This window comes from Gossypium raimondii, chromosome 13 (genome assembly GCF_025698545.1).
Source record: "Gossypium raimondii isolate GPD5lz chromosome 13, ASM2569854v1, whole genome shotgun sequence".
NCBI lineage: Eukaryota > Viridiplantae > Streptophyta > Magnoliopsida > Malvales > Malvaceae > Gossypium > Gossypium raimondii.
In genome coordinates, this window is record NC_068577.1 from 5,275,212 (window position 1) to 5,296,020 (window position 20,809).

General features: G+C 34.4%; 1 protein-coding gene across 1 annotated transcript; it reads left to right on the forward strand.

Annotated features, from left to right (window-relative positions):
- The first annotated feature begins 196 nt into the window (after positions 1-196).
- LOC105783633 (L-type lectin-domain containing receptor kinase IX.1) lies at positions 197-2,723 on the forward strand. Its single transcript, XM_012609204.2, has one exon. It carries the CDS (start codon positions 440-442, stop codon positions 2,510-2,512), a length of 2,073 nt encoding a protein of 690 aa, XP_012464658.1. The 5' UTR covers positions 197-439; the 3' UTR covers positions 2,513-2,723.
- Positions 2,724-20,809: the final 18,086 nt, after the last annotated feature.

Sequence of the window (20,809 nt, forward strand, 5' to 3'; positions counted from 1 at the left end):
TCTACTAATTTACTGCGTATAAATAATTGAATTGCTGATTTTTATAATTTCTTTCATATAATTTGTGTTTTTTTATACATCTTTTGTATAAATTATTGAACTAATTATATAATGATAAAATTAATTATATCATGCTGTAATTAGCGATTTTACTTAATAATATGTGTCGACCCCTGTGGTCGTCTTCTGTTCAAAAAAAAAAAAAAACACAAACTAGAAACATTAACTTCACATTTTTCGAAAATCATAAGGCGATAAATACTTATCAGAGTTCTAAAATTGCTTACCGAAGACAACCTCTCAAGTGTCCTTTTGTTGGGTATCGTGTAACGAATGCCCCATGGTATTGCTCGTAATTTAAGCCACTGGTTAGGCTGAGCTGTGTTGTGGACTTTTTGCCGGGTCTTACTGTAACTTTACTTTTGTGATAGATAATTTGATGAGCTTAATTGATCCCTCTTTGCAAATGAAATTATGCAAGAATTCGGTAACAATTTGTTTGTTCGTCTTGGCTCTGTTGGGCTGTATGGAAACACATGGTTCCCTGGGAGCCAATCAACCAGGTTCGAACCGATCCAACGTCACGGTGGCAGCTGCACCGAGCCCTAGTTCCACAGCAGATGGTTCATCACCTCAAGACTACTTGAATGTACACAACAAAGCTCGTGCAGCAGTCGGTGTTCGCCCCCTCACTTGGGACGATGTGGTGGCAAGGTACGCAGCAGACCATGCCAAACAGAGGATATCGCAGTGTGAGCTTGTGGAGTCTAGAGGGCCTTACGGTGAGAATCTTGCATGGAGCAAGAATGATCTTTCTGGATCCGATGCTGTGAAAATGTGGATTGATGAGAAGCACTACTATGACTTTGAATCAAATAGCTGTAGTCTAGGCTATGACTGTGCCTATTATACTCAAGTGATTTGGAAATATTCAATTCGTCTCGGATGTGCAAAAGTGAGATGTAATAACGGGGGAACTTTTATTGTTTGTAACTATGACCCTCCAGCTAAGCATCCAGAGAATTGGTCACTCATCGGAGCGATCTCGCCAAACCCTGCTGCTGAACCAGATTCCTTTGATCCGAATGACCTGATGGGACTAGTGGTGGGGTTAATTGTCGGAGCTTGTGCTTTGATTGTTGTCCTATGTTTGGGATGTTGCTTCTGCTCAAGGAGAAAAAGAAACAAGGACAACGCCAATGGAGACCATGACAATCATGTAATCATCGGAGCAATCTCTCCAAGCGCTGCTCCTGCACCACATTCCTTTCCTTCAGAACACCCGAAAAGGAGGAAAAACATTAGAGGATTAGTGGTGGGGTTAATTGTTGGAGCTTCTGGTTTGATTCTTGGCCTAGGTTTGTTAGTGGTGGGGTTAATTGTTGGAGCTTGTGCTTTGATTTTTGGCCTAGGTGTGTTCTTGTGGTTCTTTTTAAGGAGATTAAGACGAGAGGACGACACCAATGTAGACGATCACGATCACGTATCGGATATGTTCTTTCACGACAGTGACTTTCGACATGGAGCGGCGCCGAGGAAATTTTCCCTGGAAGAATTAGCAAAAGTGACAAATATGTTCAAAGGTGAAAAGCTAGGAGAGGGAGGTTTTGGTGCAGTTTATAGAGGGTACTTGAGGGACTTGGATACCCATGTTGCTGTTAAAAGGATTTCAAAGGCCTCTAAACAAGGAATCAAGGAATATGCATCCGAAGTGAAGATCATTAGCCGATTGAGACACAAAAATCTGGTCAAGCTTATTGGCTGGTGTCACGAAAAACGCGAGCTCCTACTCGTTTACGAGTTCATGGCTAATGGTAGCCTAGATTCCCATCTTTTCAAAGGCAAAAGCTTACTGAACTGGGAAGTGAGATGCAAAATCATGCAGGACTTGGCGTCGGCTCTATTGTATCTACATGAAGAAGGCGATCATTGTGTGCTACATAGGGATATCAAAGCCAGCAACATCATGTTGGATTCAAATTTCAATGCTAAACTCGGGGATTTCGGGTTAGCTAGGCTAGTTGATCATGCAAAAGGTTCGCAAACTACTCGATTAGCTGGAACCATCGGTTATATGGCACCGGAGTGCATTTCTTCGGGAAAAGTTAGTAAGGAATCAGATGTCTATAGCTTTGGCATTGTGGCACTGGAAATCGCGTGTGGTAGACGATCAATAGAGCCTGAATATGAAGAGTCCAAGGCATCGTTGGTGGCCTGGGTGTGGGATTCATATGGAAACCAAAGGCTGCTTGATGTTGTGGACCAGAAACTATGCATGGAGTTCGACTATAAACAGATCGAATGCTTGTTGATCGTTGGATTGTGGTGTGTTCATCCTGACCCGAGTTCAAGACCGTCAATAAGGCAAGCTATTCAGGTTCTTAACTTTGAGGCACCGTTGCCGGAACTTCCAAGTTCGAGGCCCATACCGACATATCATGCACCAAATACTTCTGAAGTTAGACCAAGTGAGCCATGTTTTTCATGTTTAACTATTACAATCCCACGTTAAATATGTATATATATGGGACATGAATAACTCCATTAACTCTGCTGGTCGACACTCATTTTCGCAACATTTTCAATATAAATGCCTCAAATTTCATCCATGTACTAAAAAAACCCAAAAAGAGTTTGTTGGAATGTTTTTCCCCCCTTATATTATCAATTTCGTTATACTAAGTTGTTAATATAATGATAAAAGATTTCGTTGATATTATTAATTTAAGTCTCACCGAATATAAATTTAGTGTATTTATCGTTTATTGCATTCTTAATTTGATAGTTTATTTAATTATAGTTTATTGAACACCAACTCAATTGAATAACGACTAAAATATCATTATTTTACAAAACGTACCATATAATCTTAAAGATATTTTTATCTCTTTATATCTTTTATATAAAAATAGAAAATACACACATAGCTTTTAACATCTCTATTTTTCCATTTCAACTAGAACCTCATTTATTTTTATATTAATTTTTATAAATATAGTTGTTACATAATTTTATTTTTCATCCATATATGACACAATTTAATTATATTTATAATTCCGAGATAATTATGATTTTAAAAGAAATTTAAAATTATCCATTGAGAACAGGACCGAACATTTGAACATAGCTTTTTCTCGGAGTTTTGGTCCTTCTAGTATACTTAAATTTAAAATTTAGTCATTAGACTCAAGTTTAATGTAACTTGGTTCTTTATTTTTATAATGTTTCTAGTTAGTTCAAACAATTGACGGACAATTAACTCCATTAGTTAACTATTTTAATACAAAAAGTGGTAAATGAGCTTAATTAAGCTCAAACTCAAGTAACTCAATTATATCTCGAGTGAAGCTGGAACTTAAAAATAGATATTTGATCGAGTTCGAGCTTCACAGTATTCAGGCTCTGCTTAGCTCAATTACACCCTAGTTGGAAGAAAATCCTTCATCCTCAGCATCGATACTTCTCCTAATTCAACTTGCAAAGTAGCAGGAGGAAGAATTACTTTATCGTGAAATTGCTCTCTAAAATTCTCCTGTGCTTCGCTGGAGGTGTTCATGGAATCAAAATATGCTTCAACTCCTCCACAAGCCTTAAACGCATTACTTTCATGCAGCAAGTCTTTAGCCTTTGTCTGACAATGCAACCAGATCTTAGCCAGCTTCATAAAGGTTAGCACACTTTCTCTCAAACAGTTGGCTACGAACCCATTAGATTTATGGGCAGATATGGAGCACCGACATCCTTTAGCTCCACGGGTATACTGGCGATCAAGCGAGACATGGTCTCCTCGGGGTTCAATGGAAAATCATCCGTGGTAAGTTTATCTCGCTAGCTTAAAAACTTCATGTACAGATTATGAGAGCTAAAGATAGACCCTAACACCTCATTTCCTTTCTCCGCGATTCCAGAGTTGCTAGAGGTTGCAATCCTAGTAGCTCTAACAGGTTGTGAAGTAGGAAACAAACCAACTATTGGTTGAGAAACATGTAACGCCCCAAAATTTCCTACATTTGATATTGTTCCGTGATCGTGTCTAGTGAATTTTTAAAGAAATATGGAAATGAGTAAGATAAAGAGAATTCATAAGGAATTAAATTTATATTGGAAATGAAAATCAATATAGAAATTGTGAATGTGTAAATGTGGATAAAGAACCAAATCTTAAATTTTAAAAAGTTAGAGAACTAAAATGTAATTCCACCAAATTGAGAAATATGAGGTAATTTTGATTATTTAACATGAGAATGACTTGGAATATGAACTAGTACAACGAAAATCACTTTTGGACTAATTTCTTCATTTTTCTAGCTCCAAGGGTATATTGGCGATCAACCTCAAATTTCTTCAACCCACCTTGAATTCTCACTAAAATCAAGTAGATATGTACTATCTCAAAAATTTCTAATTAGACATGTGGCACTATTAGTGAATATGTTAAATTTTCGAGAAAATTAAAAATGAGCCAATTAAAAGAATTTTTATGAAAATAAAGTGATTTTAAATATGATAATTTATGAAAAAATTTAGAAGTGAAAACATGAGGAAAGGATCAAATCATGAATTTTGAAAATTTAAGGAGTAAAGTGAAAATTTGACCAAAATGGGAAAAAGAATTATTAGTGATGAATTGGCATAAGTATAAGTTGGATTATTTAGTGAAAATCACTTTTGGTACTAAATTAGAAATATTGTAAAGTATAAAGACTAAATTGTAAAATTTTCATTTTATCGAGAAATGGGTAAAAGTATAATTTTCACTATTCATGGATTAGTTAGAGAGGTTACATATGAATCATGATATTTGGTTTCGATAAGTGTCTACTATTGAGAAGAAATTATGCTGAATAGTAAAAAGGAGCAAAATGATAATTTTACCATAAAAATGCATTTATGATGGAAAAATTATATTGATGAAACAATTGATATATGGAAATTTATTTGGACCATTGTGTCATGAATTAAGAAGAATGGGTTCAATTTTTGAACTTTGGGCTTGAAATTGATAGAACGAGCTTTTACACTCGAGTTTTATTTTAAAGAGGAAGAAAGGATTCTTTAGCCTTCTTTCCACTATCGCCTGGTTTCAATTTTCTTTTCTTTCCCCTTCAAATTCTCTAAAGACCCAACAATCAAACTTTGAGATTTTGCTAAAATCTCTTAGAAAACAACCTTAATACTAGTTTTTCACCATCAAAAACTCCATTTTTAGTCTAGGATTCCGTAAGTTTTAATTAAGAAAAATTGAAGCTAGAGGGAGAAAGCTTCAAAAAGATAATTGATGGTGATTTCCACCTCTCCTAGCTTATTAATTGAATTTAATTGCTTTGATAAAGCTTAGAAAGTTATATGCTAATTTTTGGTTTGTATTTTTGTATATGGTAAATGGAGAAATAATGAGAAATGAAATTTTAAGCTTGATGGAGGTGAGATTTAAGTTCACGTACGGAAGTATAATTTTGTGTTGTAGAACATCTAAAAGGTAAGTACCTTAGATATTATTATTTATCTTACGTTAAAGTTTATGAATTACATAATATTTAGATGATATATACGGAATGAATATATATATATATATATATATATATATATATATATATATATATATATAATAAACATATATAAACTCTATGGTTTAAAGGATAGGTAATAAGTCAATGAGTTCTATTGAATTCTTAATCATGAAATACATGTTAACTAAATATATGATATAGAGAAATTAATTGAAATGGAAGTGTTAGTATGTGTCGAAACCAATTTTTGATAAAATGGGATCTACTTGAATTTTGAAAATGAAAACTAAAATGGGAGTCATCACCAATCCTTTTTGATGAGGTGTGATCGGATCACCTCGAAAAGTGATTGTTTTTAATAAATGATTTGATTATATTAAAACAAAGATTTTGGTCCACGAAATTCAGAAAAACAGGTTCGGGAGTCGGTTACGTACGAGGAAGGATTAGCACCCTCGTAACGCCCAAAATTGGTACCTAATTGATTACTTAATATCTTAATGTCGAAAGTTGAAAATTAGAAAGGAAATTTAAAATACGGTCCATTTTTATTAATATTATTAAAAAATGCTTGAATAAATCGAAAGGAGAGTTAAAGACTCACTCGTCTCAAAGTAACGAAACATCAGATCCCGTAAGTTAGGACATGATATTTGGAACCATAGAGAATAAGCTTGCCTTTAATTTTTATTGAAATTTTATATTCTAAAGTTTAAAGAGGATATTTTGTCATTTGAGTTTAACGAGAAAATCGAGACCCCGTAAGTTAAGGTACGATTTCTCGAATCACCAAAACGCATAAATATTGCCTTATCAGGACTTCATTTATCTTTTAAAAATTTAAAAGGATATTTTGCTATTTGGTTTTAGCGAGAAAACCAAAACCTCGTAAGGTAGGGTACAATATCTCGGATCACCGAAACGCAAAAATATTACCTTTTGTTAAAATTTTCATTTTTGCACGTTTGAGTAAAAATTAATGTAACGTTTAAAACAATGTGAATAAAGGATTACATTGATGAATGACGATAATATGAAAATACGAGTAAACAATTCATAACTCGCATGATAGCAATAATCGCATGATGTACGTTACTTCAATGCTAACTAATAATCAAAACGAATGAACTAAAATAACATAACAACAATTTAGAGTAAATAATAAAGATTTAAAATGAATAATGTGAAATATTCAAAATTAACAATGTACAATTTAACATAACTAAAACATATAATGGTTTGCAATAAACAATTTCAAACAATTTAAAACAAACATTGCACAAAATAGTTTACAACAGTTTAAAGGAAATGATATAAAATCTAAAATAAATAATACATGTAAAACTTTTAATAAAATAACATAGAAAGCAATTTAAATAGGTAATATATGAAACAACTTAAAGTAGCTAATATCAAACATTTTAATATGAATAATAAAAATGAAATGAAATAAATAAAATATAAAAAAGGGAATCATAAATATAAAAATTTAAATGAAGTAATATTTGTAAAAGGTTGGAATTGGAGGTTAAGGATTAAATAGAAATCTGAATAAAATTCGTGGGTTTAAAATTGCAAATAAAATAAAAAGAAGCAGCTCGGGGCTAAAATGAAATGCGTGCCAGGAACGAGGGACTGATCGAGCAATATTCCCCAACCACAAAACGCGGCGTTTCAGCGCGGATTAAAATGAAATCCGAATTAAATCATCAGGCCAAAATGAAAGAAACAAAAGGGCAAATTGCATCTCAGCGCAAAAGGGGAATGACCCAGCGTGCAAATAACCCAATCACCACGAAAACACGCTGATCCTGTGGGCTGCTGGATCGGGTCGTGGGTTAGGGCCAAAACGACGCTGTTTTGGCGCCTGGAGCACTGGCCCAAAACGATGCCGTTTCAAACTACTTTAAAAGCCAAATTTTTTTTAAAACATTCATTTTCAGACTTCCTTCTAAAAAAACAAAGAAAAACCCTATCAACTTTTCTTCCCCCTTCCGGTCTGAGGTTTGGCCGTGGCCACCGCTGCAGCGCCACCGTGGCTCCACCATGAGCGGCGGTTGGAGCCACACAAAACCTATTTTAAACACTGTTTTAAAAGCAGTTTGAAGGCCAAGCCTTCTAGGCCCAAAGGCCGAAGGTAAAAGACCTCTCACGCCCCCTCTCGGTCTGATTTCGACTACAAGAAAAAAGGATTTCCGGCAACGGGGCTTGCGGCGCGATTCCAGGTGAGGTTTTCTTCTTTTTTCTTTTTATTTTTGTAGATTAAAAATAAAAAAATACCCTAGATCTAAAACATGAAAAACAAAATATCACCTTAAACTCAAAGTCTTTTCTTTTGTTTTTTTGTATTCAATCTCCAGAAGAAAAATACAATGGTTTCATTTTCGACTTTTATAGCTGAACTAAGGCTATTTGTTATTATTTCCTTTTGTCTTTTTGCGTTTGTTTTTGCTTGTTGGCGTTGGATGTTGCGTGTTCATTTCCTCTTGCAGGTATCAGACGCATAAATGGTCGGCGATAGGCTAATCGAGGGAGCTTCGGTTCTTGATGCGCAATGGTTGGTGGACCTAGGTGCGGCGCACCTAGAGTTTTTTTTGGCTGAAATCTTGTTAAGTTTTGTGGGTTTGTTGGGCTAGGGTTTAATTGTATTTGGGCTGCTTGTGGTTTTGGGCTGGTGATGGACTTTTGAGATATTTTGGTTTTATTTTTATTTTGGTGTTTGGTTTTGTTTGGGTCATATTGGGCCCCGGGAAAAAATTGGCTTGTGCAGCTGCCCCTCTTTGCTCATTGTCGTGTAACGGGAATGGAGCAAAGACTTTTAAGAAAGACCAATTTTGCCCAGTCTCGCTGCGTCTTGACTTTTTTTGATAGCTTCATTCCAGTCCACTGCGTCTTGTTGCTTCGATCTACTTCACTGTAATTTTAGAGAGATAAGATCTGTGTCTTCAATCCACTCTGCTGCAACTTCAGAGGGATGAGATTCGTAGTTTTAGTCTGCTCCACTGTAACGTCAGGGAGATAAGACTTGTTGCTTCAACTTGCTCCACTGCGACTTCAGGGAGATAAGGTTTGATATGATAAGATCCACTATTATACAGCCTGCTTTGCTACAACTTTAGGGAGATAAAACTCATTATGGTAGATTTAATCTGACCTACTGCAACTTCAGAGGTATAAGATTCATCGTTTTAATTTGCTCCACTGTAACTTTAGGGAGATAAGATTAGTAGCTTCAATACGCTCCACTGCAACTTCAGGGAGATAATGTTTGTTACTTCAACCTACTCCACTGCAACTTCAAGGAGATAAGTTTTGTTATCTTTAGTCTGCTCCACTGCAACTTCAGGGAGATAAGACTTGTTATGGTAGGTTTAATTCGACCTACTGCAACTTCAGAGGTATAGGATTTATCGTTTTAATCCTCTCCACTGCAACTTTAGGGAGATAGGATTAATTGCTTCAATCTGCTCCACTGCAACTTTAGGGAGATAAGATTGGTATCCTCTCTGTTTCACTGCAACGCCAGGGAAATAAGTTTTGTTGTTGTTGCTTTAATTTGTTCCACTGCAACGTTAGGGAAATAAGGTTTGCTGTCTTTGATCTGTTCCACTACTGCTTAGGAAGACAGGATCAGTAGCTTCAATCTGCTCCACTGCAACTTTAGGGAGATAAGACTTGTATCTTTAACCTGCTTTTCTGCAACTTCAGGGAGATAAGGTTTGTGTTTTTAATTTGCTTCACTGTCAGTACAGGAAGACAAGATCTGCAATCTTCAACTTACTCCACTTCTGCTCAGAAAGATAAGGCTTGTGTTTTTGATCTGTTTCACTACCAGTGTAGGAAGATAAGACCTGCAATCTTTAACCTATTTCACTGCTACTTAAGGAGATAAGGCTTGTTATTTCGATCTGTTTCACTGCCAATACAGGAAGACAAGATTTGCAATCTTCAACCTACTCCACTGCTTCTCTGGAAGATAAGGTTGGTGTTTTCGATCTGCTTCACTGCCAGTATAGGAAGACAAAATCTTCAATCTTCAACCTACTCCACTGCTGCTCAGGAAGATAAGGCTGGTGTTTTCGATCTGCTTCACTGCCAGTACAGGAAGACAAGATTTGTAAACTTTAACCCACTCCACTACTGCTCAGGGAGATAAGGCAGGTGTCTTCGATCTATTTTGCTGCCAATACAGGAAGAAAAAATTTGTTATCTTCAACCTGCTCCGCTGTAAACTCAGGGAGGCGAGGCTGGTGTCTTCGATCTACTTCACTGCCAATGCAGGAAGACAAGATCTGTTATCTTCAACTTGCTCCGCCGCAAACTCAGGGAGGCGAGGCTGGTGTCTTTGATCTACTTTGCTGCCAATACAGGAATACAAGATCTACCATAATGACTTCAATCCATCCCACTGCAACTTCAGGGGTATAGGATATGTGGTTTCGCTGATCTGTTCCCTGGGGAACATGACTTGTTTTCTGGGGAACATGACTTGTAGAATCAATTTCATGGACCTATTTATGCCTAGTAATTAGGATGTTATAATCAGAATGAATCAAATGCTCATAACTAGATGTGTATGAATGATATTTGCATGAATGCAGAATGTCATTTTTCGAGAATGATCCTCTTTTAATGCTTAGGTTGTCATTACTAGTTGTTCATCAATGTTCTATCACTGACGTGTTACTATGCCTTATTGTCTAGCTGGTATTTTAACAGAAAAACCAAAGAAATAGTCACAATTTAGACTATTCTTTCTCAAATGCTTCCAACCCTTAAGTTTGGTTAGTTCTAAATAATGGTCATGTTTCAGGTCCTCGCACTATTTAGAAGCTTTCAGAGTAATATTCAAAACTCATTCTGCTTGAATATTGTCAGTCCATTAATTGTTATTTCAATGAAAAATGTTTGAAAAAGATTATCACAATGGACAAGATAAAGTTTTGTTGAGAGCAAAGCTCGAAATGAATGAATTAATCAAGATAGCAAATTTTGCTAGAATACAAAATGAGAATAAATTAATCAATATGGTGTATTTTGTCAAAATACAAAAAAAATGAATAAAATGGAAATAGGTGCCCCAAATATCGTAGCATGAGCTTCTCTACGCAAACTTCTTGATGAACCTTTTGAACTTGATATATATCTTAAAAGTCCTAGAAGACTTTGTTGATGCCCCAAGATGTAGCATCCTTCTGTTTTGCTAATTCAGGCATAGTAAGGCTACCACATGCCCCACCTTTGATCCAAATTTGAATTGCCCTTTTCCTGGGTTTTCAATTCAAAACCCCTTTGGTCTAAAGGCGCCCTTTGCAGGTTTTCGCCTTGGTCTTTTTTTTTCTTTTTCTTTTTCTTCTTTTCTTTTTTTTTATTTTTTTCTTTTTCTTTTCTTTTCATGAAACATTCTTTGATTGAATCTAAACTCATAGGATTAGACAAGTACTTGTTATCCCTTTCGGTCAAAATCACTGCTTCTCCAGATAGGGCCTTCCACATAAGGCCCTTCCCAGTTTTGCATCCACTTTCTTCTAAAGTCCTTTTGTATGGGAAGAATCTTCTTCGATATCAGGTCCCCCTCATGGAATTCTCTGGGGTAAACCTTTTTTGGTGAGCTCGCATCATTCACTTTTGGTACATTTGACCAAGACGGATAGCTTTCAACCTTTTCTCTTCAATCAAATTTAACTGATCATATTGGGCTTGGATCCATTCTACTTCATCCAACTTCAGCTCTAAAAAGACTCGAAGGGAAGGAATATCAACTTCGATGGGTAAAACTGCCTCTATTCCATATACCAATGAGAAATGAGTTGCCTCGGTAGAGGGTTTTTTTATTTTTTATTTTCTTGTTTTGTTTTTGTTTTTTTAATTTTTTTCTCCACGGTACCATTCATTTTTGGGCGACATGGTGTTAGTCTTGAACAGACTGCAAACTTCTGATATCGTGCCGTTGTTTAAATTTAGTGCATTGTCAGATATAATCCCTTTTTGGCATTCCATACCGACATATGATTTTTTTTCAAGAATTTACTGACTGTTAACTTTGTGATATTGGCATATGAAACAACCTCTACCCACTTGGTAAAGTAATCGACAACCACAAAGATGAATCGATGATCGCTAGAAGCTTTTGGCGAGGTCGGCCCAATGACATCCATGCCCCTCATAGGGAAAGTCCATGGCTTCCATTGATTCTTTGTAAGGTAGGATCTATTTCTCATCTTATTCTCCCATCATTAACAAATCAAGAGATAAGATATAGTCTCGGTCGCCTTCAAAGTCCCGAGGTTCCTCTAGACACATATCTTGCTCAAAAGGAAGTTCTGAGTCAATAACAGTGTCGCTCATATCATTGATATCTGGAGACCTGTTATAAGGATGAAGAAGACTCAAAGAACCAATGAATCAAAGGGGAATTATTTGTGTGGTATGAGTATGAATGAAATGGAAGGAACAAAAGAATGTTTGCCAAAACAAGACACAAAGATGCATTTCGTTGAAATAAAAAATAGTGGATATATGCCTTTTTCACAAAAAAGATTTTCTATTGCTCCCAGGCTTAGAGTAATAAGAGTGTTCTGAATATTACTCTGAACTGGTCCTAAAAAACACAAGAATCTCCTCCACAGTCTAGTTGTTTAGAACGCCTCTAGGGATGTAGAAACAAATTCCTGATAGTTTTTTTTAGTTCATTCTTCAAAGGCACAAGCATTTTTACCTTTCGAACCATTGATATATTCAAAGAATTTCAATTCTTTATCATCCATCTGGCTCTGTTTTAGAGTTTTAAACTCGAAGTACTTTTGGATTTTAGGAAATTTATTGTATGCAATGAAATGTAATGTTGATGTATGAATGCGAAAAGAGGCGTTGATCTTGATTCAATTCTATTAGAACAACTTTTCTAGAAAACAAACCTCTTTACATAAAATGGATATTTACATATACGGTCTTGCCCTAATACTCAAAGTATCAGTGTGTTAAGATCGAATCTTGCGAACTCTTCAAAGGGGTGCCTTCTCTATCTCCTTTTTGCTTGATCCAAGTCGCGACCCCCTGTTCACTCATCCTCGTGATGCTCGTTAGCTTCTTTAAGAAAGTTAAAACACTGACGACTCTTAAATAATCTTTTTCAGCTTGAATTCTCGAGCAACGAAGTAAAGTCATGTATCTATTCATCAGACTATCACCTTTACCTCATTAAGTTTTCTCGGACCATATTTGGACGACCGCATTGTCTTCTATTTTATCAAGAAACTTATTTTCTTATGACAAGCTCTCTATTTAGATACTGAACGTGAATCAACACCTCTTTTATGATGAAAATGCCATGCAATTACAGTCGAAGCAAAAACAAGGCAAGTGAGTATAACATAAAACTAAAATTCAAAGTATACAAGAAATAATAATTAAAGCTACTATTGAGGAAACCACTAGGGTTTGATGTGGTTCTACCTAGGGTAGGTTCCTACAGCTCATTATATGCGGTTTGGTTCTAAAGTAAAGGTACCCGAACTGGCAGATTCCTCGATCCTCACCAATTATAGACTCATATAGACCGAGTTCAGTTCAAGGGAATACATTTCCCTATGGCCACGCGGAGATGAAAATCTCAAGAAGACATAGGTACGGATGTATCTCGAAAGTGATTCACTATCCCATGCGGAGGTGAAAACCTCACGAAGGCGTAGTTTCTCACTCCCACTTAGAAGGGTAAGATCGACAGATCATGCGGTGCAATATGCAGAGAGATACCAAAACTTAAACCAACACAGCAATTATAAACCACAATGATGAAGATCGTAATAAAGACAGATGAAATGCAATGAAAGGATCGTACATTTAAAACAAGTTTTCAATTTTCGACAAAAAGACAAAAAATAATCAACTCGTGACTTGACTCACTTATTTTAGGTCCCAAGTGGAGTTGCCAAGCTGTCGAAACCAATTTTTGATAAAATGGGATCGACTTGAATTTTGAAAATGAAAACGAAAATGGGAGTCGCCACCAATCTTTTTTGATGAGGTGTGATCGGATCACCTAGAAAAGTGATTGTTTTTAATAAACAATTTGATTTGTTTTTAAGAAACGATTTGATTATATTAAAACAACGATTTTGGTCCACGAAATTCAAAAAAATAGGTTCGGGAGTCGGTTACGTACGAGGAAGCACCCTAGTAACGCCCAAAATTGATACCTAATTGATTACTTAATGTCTTAATGTCGAAAGTTGAAAATTCGAAAGGAAATTTAAAATACGATCCATTTTTATTAATATTATTAAAAAATGTTTGAATAAATCGAAAGGAGAGTTAAAGACCCACTCGTCTCAAAGTAACGAAACATCACATCTCGTAAGCTAGGACACGATATTTGGAACCATAGAGAATAAGCTTGCCTTTAATTTTTATTGAAATTTATATTCTGAAGTTTAAAGAGGATATTTTTCCATTTGAGTTTAACGAGAAAATCGAGACCCCGTAATTTAGAGTACTATTTCTTGAATCACCAAAGCGCATAAATATTGCTTTATCAAGACTTCATTTATCTTTTGAAATTTTAAAAGGATATTTTGCTATTTGGTTTTAACGAGAAAATCGAAACCCCGTAAGTTAGGGTACGATATCTCGAATCACCGAAACGCAAAAATATTAACTTATGTTAAAATTTTCATTTTTGCACGTTTGAGTAAAAATTAATGTAACGTTTAAAACAATGTGTGAATAAAGGGTTACATTGATAAATGACGACAATATGAAAATACGAGTAAACAATTCATAACTTGCATGATAGCAGTAATCGCAGGATGTATGTTACTTCAATGCTAACTAATAATCAAAACGAATGAACTAAAATAACATAACAACAACTTAGAGTAAATAATAAAGATTTAAAATGAATCATGCGAAATATTTAAAATTAAGAATGTACAATTTAATATAACTAAAACATATAATAGTTTGCAATAAACAATTTCAAACAAACACTGCACAAAACAATTTAAAGGAAATGATATAAAATCTAAAATAAATAATACATGTAAAACATTTAATAAAATAACATAGAAAGCAATTTAAATAGGTATTATATGAAACAACTTAAAGTAGCTAATATCAAACATTTTAATATGAATAATAAAATGAAATGAAATAAATAAAATATAAAAAGGGAATCATAAATATAAAAATTTAAATGAAGTAATATTTGTAAAAGGTTGGAATTGTAGGTTAAGGATTAAATAGAAATCTGAATAAAATTCGTGGGTTTAAAATTGCAAATAAAATAAAAAGAAGCAGCTCGGGGCTGAAATGAAATGCGTGCCAGGAACGAGGGACTGATCGAGCAATATTCCCCAACCACAAAACGCGACGTTTCAGCGCGGATTAAAATGAAATCCGAATTAAATCATCAGGCCAAAATGAAAGAAACAAAAGGGCAAATTGCATCTCAGCGCAAAAGGGGAATGACCCAGCGCGCAAATAACCCAATCACCACGAAAACACGCTGATCCTGTGGGCTGTTGGATCGGGTTGCGGGTCAGGGCCAAGACGACGCTGTTTTGGCGCCTGGAGCACTGGCCCAAAACGGCACCGTTTCAAACTACTTTAAAAGCCAAATTTTTTTTAAAACATTCATTTTTAGACTTCCTTCTAAAAAAAAGAAAAAGAAAAACCCTCTCAACTTTTCTTCCCCCCTCCGGTCTAAGGTCTGGTCGTTGCCACAGCCGTAGCGCCGCCGTGGCTCCACCGTGAGCGGCGGTCAGAGCCACACAAAACCTATTTTAAACATTGTTTTAAAAGCCGTTTGAAGGCCAAGCCTTCTAGGCCCAAAGGTCGAAGGTAAAAGACCTCCTACGCCCCATCTCGGTCTGATTTCGACTACAAGAAAAAAGGGATTTCTGGCATCGGGGCTTGCGGGGCGATTCCAGGTGAGGTTTTCTTCTTTTTTCTTTTTATTTTCGTAGATAAAAATAAAAAAAACCCTAGATCTAAAACATTAAAAACAGAATATCACCTTAAACTCAAAGTCTTTTCTTTTGTTTTTTTTTTGTATTCAATCTCCAGAAGAAAAATAAAATGGTTTCATTTTCGACTTTTATAGTCGAACTAAGGCTATTTGTTATTATTTCCTTTTGTCTTTTTGCGTTTGTTTTTGCTTGTTAGCTTTGGCTGTTGCGTGTTCATTTCCTCTTGCAGGTGTCAGAGACATAAATGGTCGGCGATAGGCGACTGAGGGAGCCTGGTCCACATGCGGCAGCGTGGCTGGGGGTGGACCTAGGTGCGGCGCACCTAGGGTTTCTTTTGGCTAAAATCTTGTTAAGTTTTGTGGGCTTGTTGGGCTAGGGTTTAATTGTATTTGGGCTGCTTGTGGTTTTGGCTGGTGATAGACTTTTGGGATATTTTGGTTTTATTTTTATTTTGGTGTTTGGTTTTGTTTGGGTCATATTGGGCCCCGGGCAAAAATGAGCTTATACAGTATGCATGTTTTGATATGTGGAAATTATGTGTTAAAGTAAAAGTGTGAATAATTATCATTATGGCCAATAATGCAATTTATTGGTTAATTCTTACATTTAGTCAATAGAGTTGATACCATATTAAAAATATGAGATTTGTCATGTAAAAGATAAAGAGTAATTGAAAATATGAATTCTCATTGTTAGGAACTATTAAATGAAATGGACATGTGTATAACGCCTAAAAAATGTGAAAATGTGTATGTAAATGTAAAGCACCTATGATGCCTACATGTGAAAAATGACCATGCCCATAGGACTTTTATTGATATGGAATTGATCATAAGTAGGTAAAAGTAGGTAAAAGTATATAAAGTACCTTATATGATATGTTTATATGCATGTGTTAATGGCCTTCATGAATATATGTTAATTATAATTGTAAAGTGTCCTAGTAGACATCGTGAAATGTTAGGATACAATTGACGTGCGAATTAAGGTCTATAGCGCATGGAATTCCATATCTAGAGTTCTGTTATCTTCGGGCTTGGCACTTTGGTGTCCCTCGGTGTGGTGTAGGTTTTGCACATATGTGCACTTTATATTGCCTTCGGGCCATGCACTTTGGTGCATCTTGATATGGTGTAGTTTATGTTCTTATGAGCTTATTGGTGTGGTGGAGGGATGTGTTGCACTACTATATGATTTTGCACTTCAATGCTTATTAGTTTGAAGAGTCTTGTGTATCTGAGTTGATTTTACTAGAGTTCAATTACTATAGGTGAAAATGAATTAAATGATGATAATGAACTTTAAATGTCACCATAGATGACTAAAAATAACACTATGCGTCATGAGCTAAATATTTTCTAAGTAAATGAGATGAAACGAAGGTAAATGAATAAGTAAGCTAATAATAATTTTAATAGGATAATATGCTCTAAAGGTAAGTGACCTAGTGGACTTGACTTTATTGTTAGTAAGGAAATTGATAATCATGCTTACCTTAGTATTCGGAAGCTAAGGCATAAATGATTAAATACTATATGAATCATTTATGAAAGTCTTAATCATGAACCTCCAATGCTACCTACATACCTATATTGTTGTTTTGGTCAGATTGCAAGTTCAAACTTTTGTTTCTGACCCAATCTTTAAGAACAGGCCAGTGTAGAAACACTCCGACCTTGGGAGTCTCGAGCTCATTTAGAAGGGGGTGGTAACGTGCAAGTCGATCACGAGCCTCTCGTTCCATAACACTTCTACTTACCAGCCGGTCTCCTTTACTTCAATCTGTACGTGATCTACCATTTTGACCCTTTCAGTCAACTTCGAAATTCGTAGATTTTCAAGATAGTCAATTGGAGTTTTAAATAATTATTTAGGTCCCTCTTAAATCGGACACAACTATTAGATTTGATCTTCACAAACTCTTTGGCATGCCGACTCAGATGGTAAATTCCTTCTCACATTCAGCCACAGACATGTCACATTGAACCAAATACAGAAGCTCGCATTTCCTTTCCTCCAGATACAATTTATTAATGAATTTCTTATGAAATTCTAAAAAAAAAAAAAAAAAAGCTCCCATAATACACATTCAAATGGAACTGCTAGAGTTATAATTGTCCACCATTGATATGCCTCCTCTTTCAATGAGGATACTGTACACGCCAACTTCTCAATAGAATTACAATGAAGTTGCTCAAAGACCTTTTGGATATTTTTGAGACAGTATTCAACAACGGAGGGATCGTCACCTTTCAAAACCTTCAAGTCCTTGGCTCCAAACTTACGGAACCTCTCAATAGGATTTCTTTGACCACCGATGAGGTTGGAGCCTAAGGGATGGCTTTAACAAACTTATCGAGAATAACAATCATTGATTGCATGAATGTTATTATGATATAATAATAATATGTTAGAATCATAATTAAGTTATGATATAAAACTTAAGAAATCATAAATCAGGATCTGTCATGTGAAATCATCAAAAAATAAAACAAGAATAAAATTAGATGCGGAAGCATACTTGAATACAAGAATTTCTTAAAAGTTTTTCCGGATCTTGGGGATTTTATCTTCCAATTTAGCACACAAAAAATTCAGAAAGAATATTTATTCTCTCTTTCCTAAGGATGGGATATTAGAAAATGTTAGGATCGTCCCGATTAAAGCAACAAGTAACAAAAATAGCAGAATAATTGAGAAATTGAACACACAAATTTGACGTGGAAAAACCCCTTCAAAGAGGATAAAAAACCACGGGCAAAGATAATTTTACTATAATGGCAAAAGAACGAAGAGTACAAAAGATGGAGATAAAAACTAAACCCCGAAAACCCGAAAACAAAGAACTCTCAAAACGTAAACACAAAATTCTTTAAATGTGTTATGAGTTCTAATCTCTAATGGGTGTATTTTCTAAGGTTGTAAAAGAGCCTATTTATAGGCTAAATTCATATGTCAAATAATAATAAAATAATCTAAACTAATCAGTGTTTGACTGAAATAAATAAACAGAGTTTAACTAAAAGATTATTTTTCAAATTTGAATGAAAATAGGAGTCATACTTAATAGAAAAGTTATATTGTGTGTAATTTGAGGATCATAACCTAATATATATAACTTTGGCATATTAGCCCTAATTCCTAATTAGCCCATCATTAATTAGAAATTAATTAGAACTCAATTACTAGAGTATCTATACATATTTGACTCATACTTTATTTAATAATTAAAGTCCAATAAACCTTAACCAAATTAGATCACTTTTAATTTGGGCTAACCTATCATGATAGTAAATAATAACATGTAATTACCCGTATTATATATGTGATGTTCATATTTTCCAACATAATATACTATCACCATAATTATAGCAAATTAATATGAGTTTTTTTGTTATTATAATTAGGGGTGAGAAAAACTCGATTCGGCTCGAAAAAATCGAAAAAAATTCGAATTTCGAGTTAAACGGATCGAGTTATTCGAGTTAATCGAGTTATTCGAATCAACTCGAATTTTTTTTTCGAATTTCGAGTTCGAATCGAGTTGAGTTTTCAATTGAATAACTCGAATAATTCAATAATTCGAATATCAAACTATAATATTTGACAGTTTTACCCTAAACTCCCAAACCTTTTTACTTTTCCCTCAAAACTTTTACTCCTTCCCACTTTCCCCCCAAAACTTTTACTCCCCTCCCCTCCCAACCTCCCAATCTACCCAAAATCCATTTCATACCAAAATTTTACTCTCCCATTTATTTTTTCTCAAAATTTTACTCCCAAAAACCCTCAAAACCTTTTATTTTCTCTCAAAATTTTTACTCCTTCCCACTTTTCCCCTAAAACTTTTATTCCCTTTCCATCCCACCTCCCATCTACCCCAAACCTTCCCCCCTCCAATTTTTTTTTTAATATTTTCCCTCCAAAATTTTACTCTCTCCTATTTATTTTCCCTCAAACTTTTATTCTCCAAAACTTTTTATTTTCCCCCTAAACTTTTACTTCTCACCCTTTACTCTCAAATAAAAAATCAAAATTATCCAAAAAAAATCACTAAACATAAATAGTAATAATTTTATTTATATTTACTATTTATATTATTAAATTAAATTTCACATTTTATATTATTTATATTATTGAATTGTTTAGTCATATTGAATATTTATATTAAAATTGAATTATTAATTATGCCATAAAATATTCGTGTTAAAATTTTATATTGCTATCAATTTCACATTTTATTTTTAAAATAAATTTTATTAAAAAATCATATTTTTATATTTAATATATTTTTAATTCCAAAATACATAGTGACAAGAATCAAGATAATTGAAACAACTAAGCAAGCAAAGAAGATAACCAGTATATAAAAAATTAATAAATAAATTATGAGGTGATGAAAGTTAATAAAAAATTTGATTAAGGTAGACAAATTTTATTACGATGGGTGACAACGGTTACAAGGACCCAAAATTATTTTTTAAAATTTAACTCGAACAAATATATTCGATTCGATTCGATTCGAATTCCATCTCACTCGACTCGATTCGAGAAAACTTCAAATAAAGTTAGGATGATAAAATGAGATTCGAAAACTCGATTAACTCGAAAATTTTTGATTCAATTCGATTCGATTCGATCGAATGCTCACCCCTAATTATAATATAAGAATAATTAGTAATATACTATTGATTGAATCTAGTACGTCTGAGTTTTTTTTTTTTAATATTTGAATTTTATTTTGTCCTAGGTTTTGTTTAGGCTTGCTAAAATAAGAGATTTTCTTTTCTTTTCTATTTGTTTTTTATTTATATTTTTGTTTGCTTTGATTGTGGTTGTTATGATATTTGGTAGCTGGTTCAAGGTAACGTGTATGAATAGTTTGATTTTAGATTTTCTTGTGTTATGGCTTTGGTTGAATAGGAAACTATGTGTAGGTTAAGAATGAAGAGGTGCTAAGCTGGTTAGGTTAGAGGAGAGATATGGGGATGACAATAGTTTTGTTAAGGTTGGAGGCTTGAGTACTACTTCGAGTATTAGGTTAGAGAGTAATGGTGCAAGGATTGAGTGGCTATAGTGTAAATTTATAAATTTATTAATGGTTAAGTGATTAAATTATAAATTTATTAGACCCACATCTTACGATGGTTGAAAACTTAAACTGATGATTTACTTTTTTAAAATATGATTGGATGAATTTATTGATGAAAATTGTTAATAGAAAATACTAATAATTGAATCACTATTTGGATTTTAAATAAAAAGATAAAATGAGTTTTTTAAATATTTTAAATACAAAGTTAAAATGGGTGTTAAAATTTTAGGCTCAAA

Coding starts and splice junctions, on each gene's coding strand:
- LOC105783633 (XM_012609204.2), top strand. CDS start 440: ATGAGCTTAATTGATCCCTCTTTGCAAATGAAATTATGCAAGAATTCG.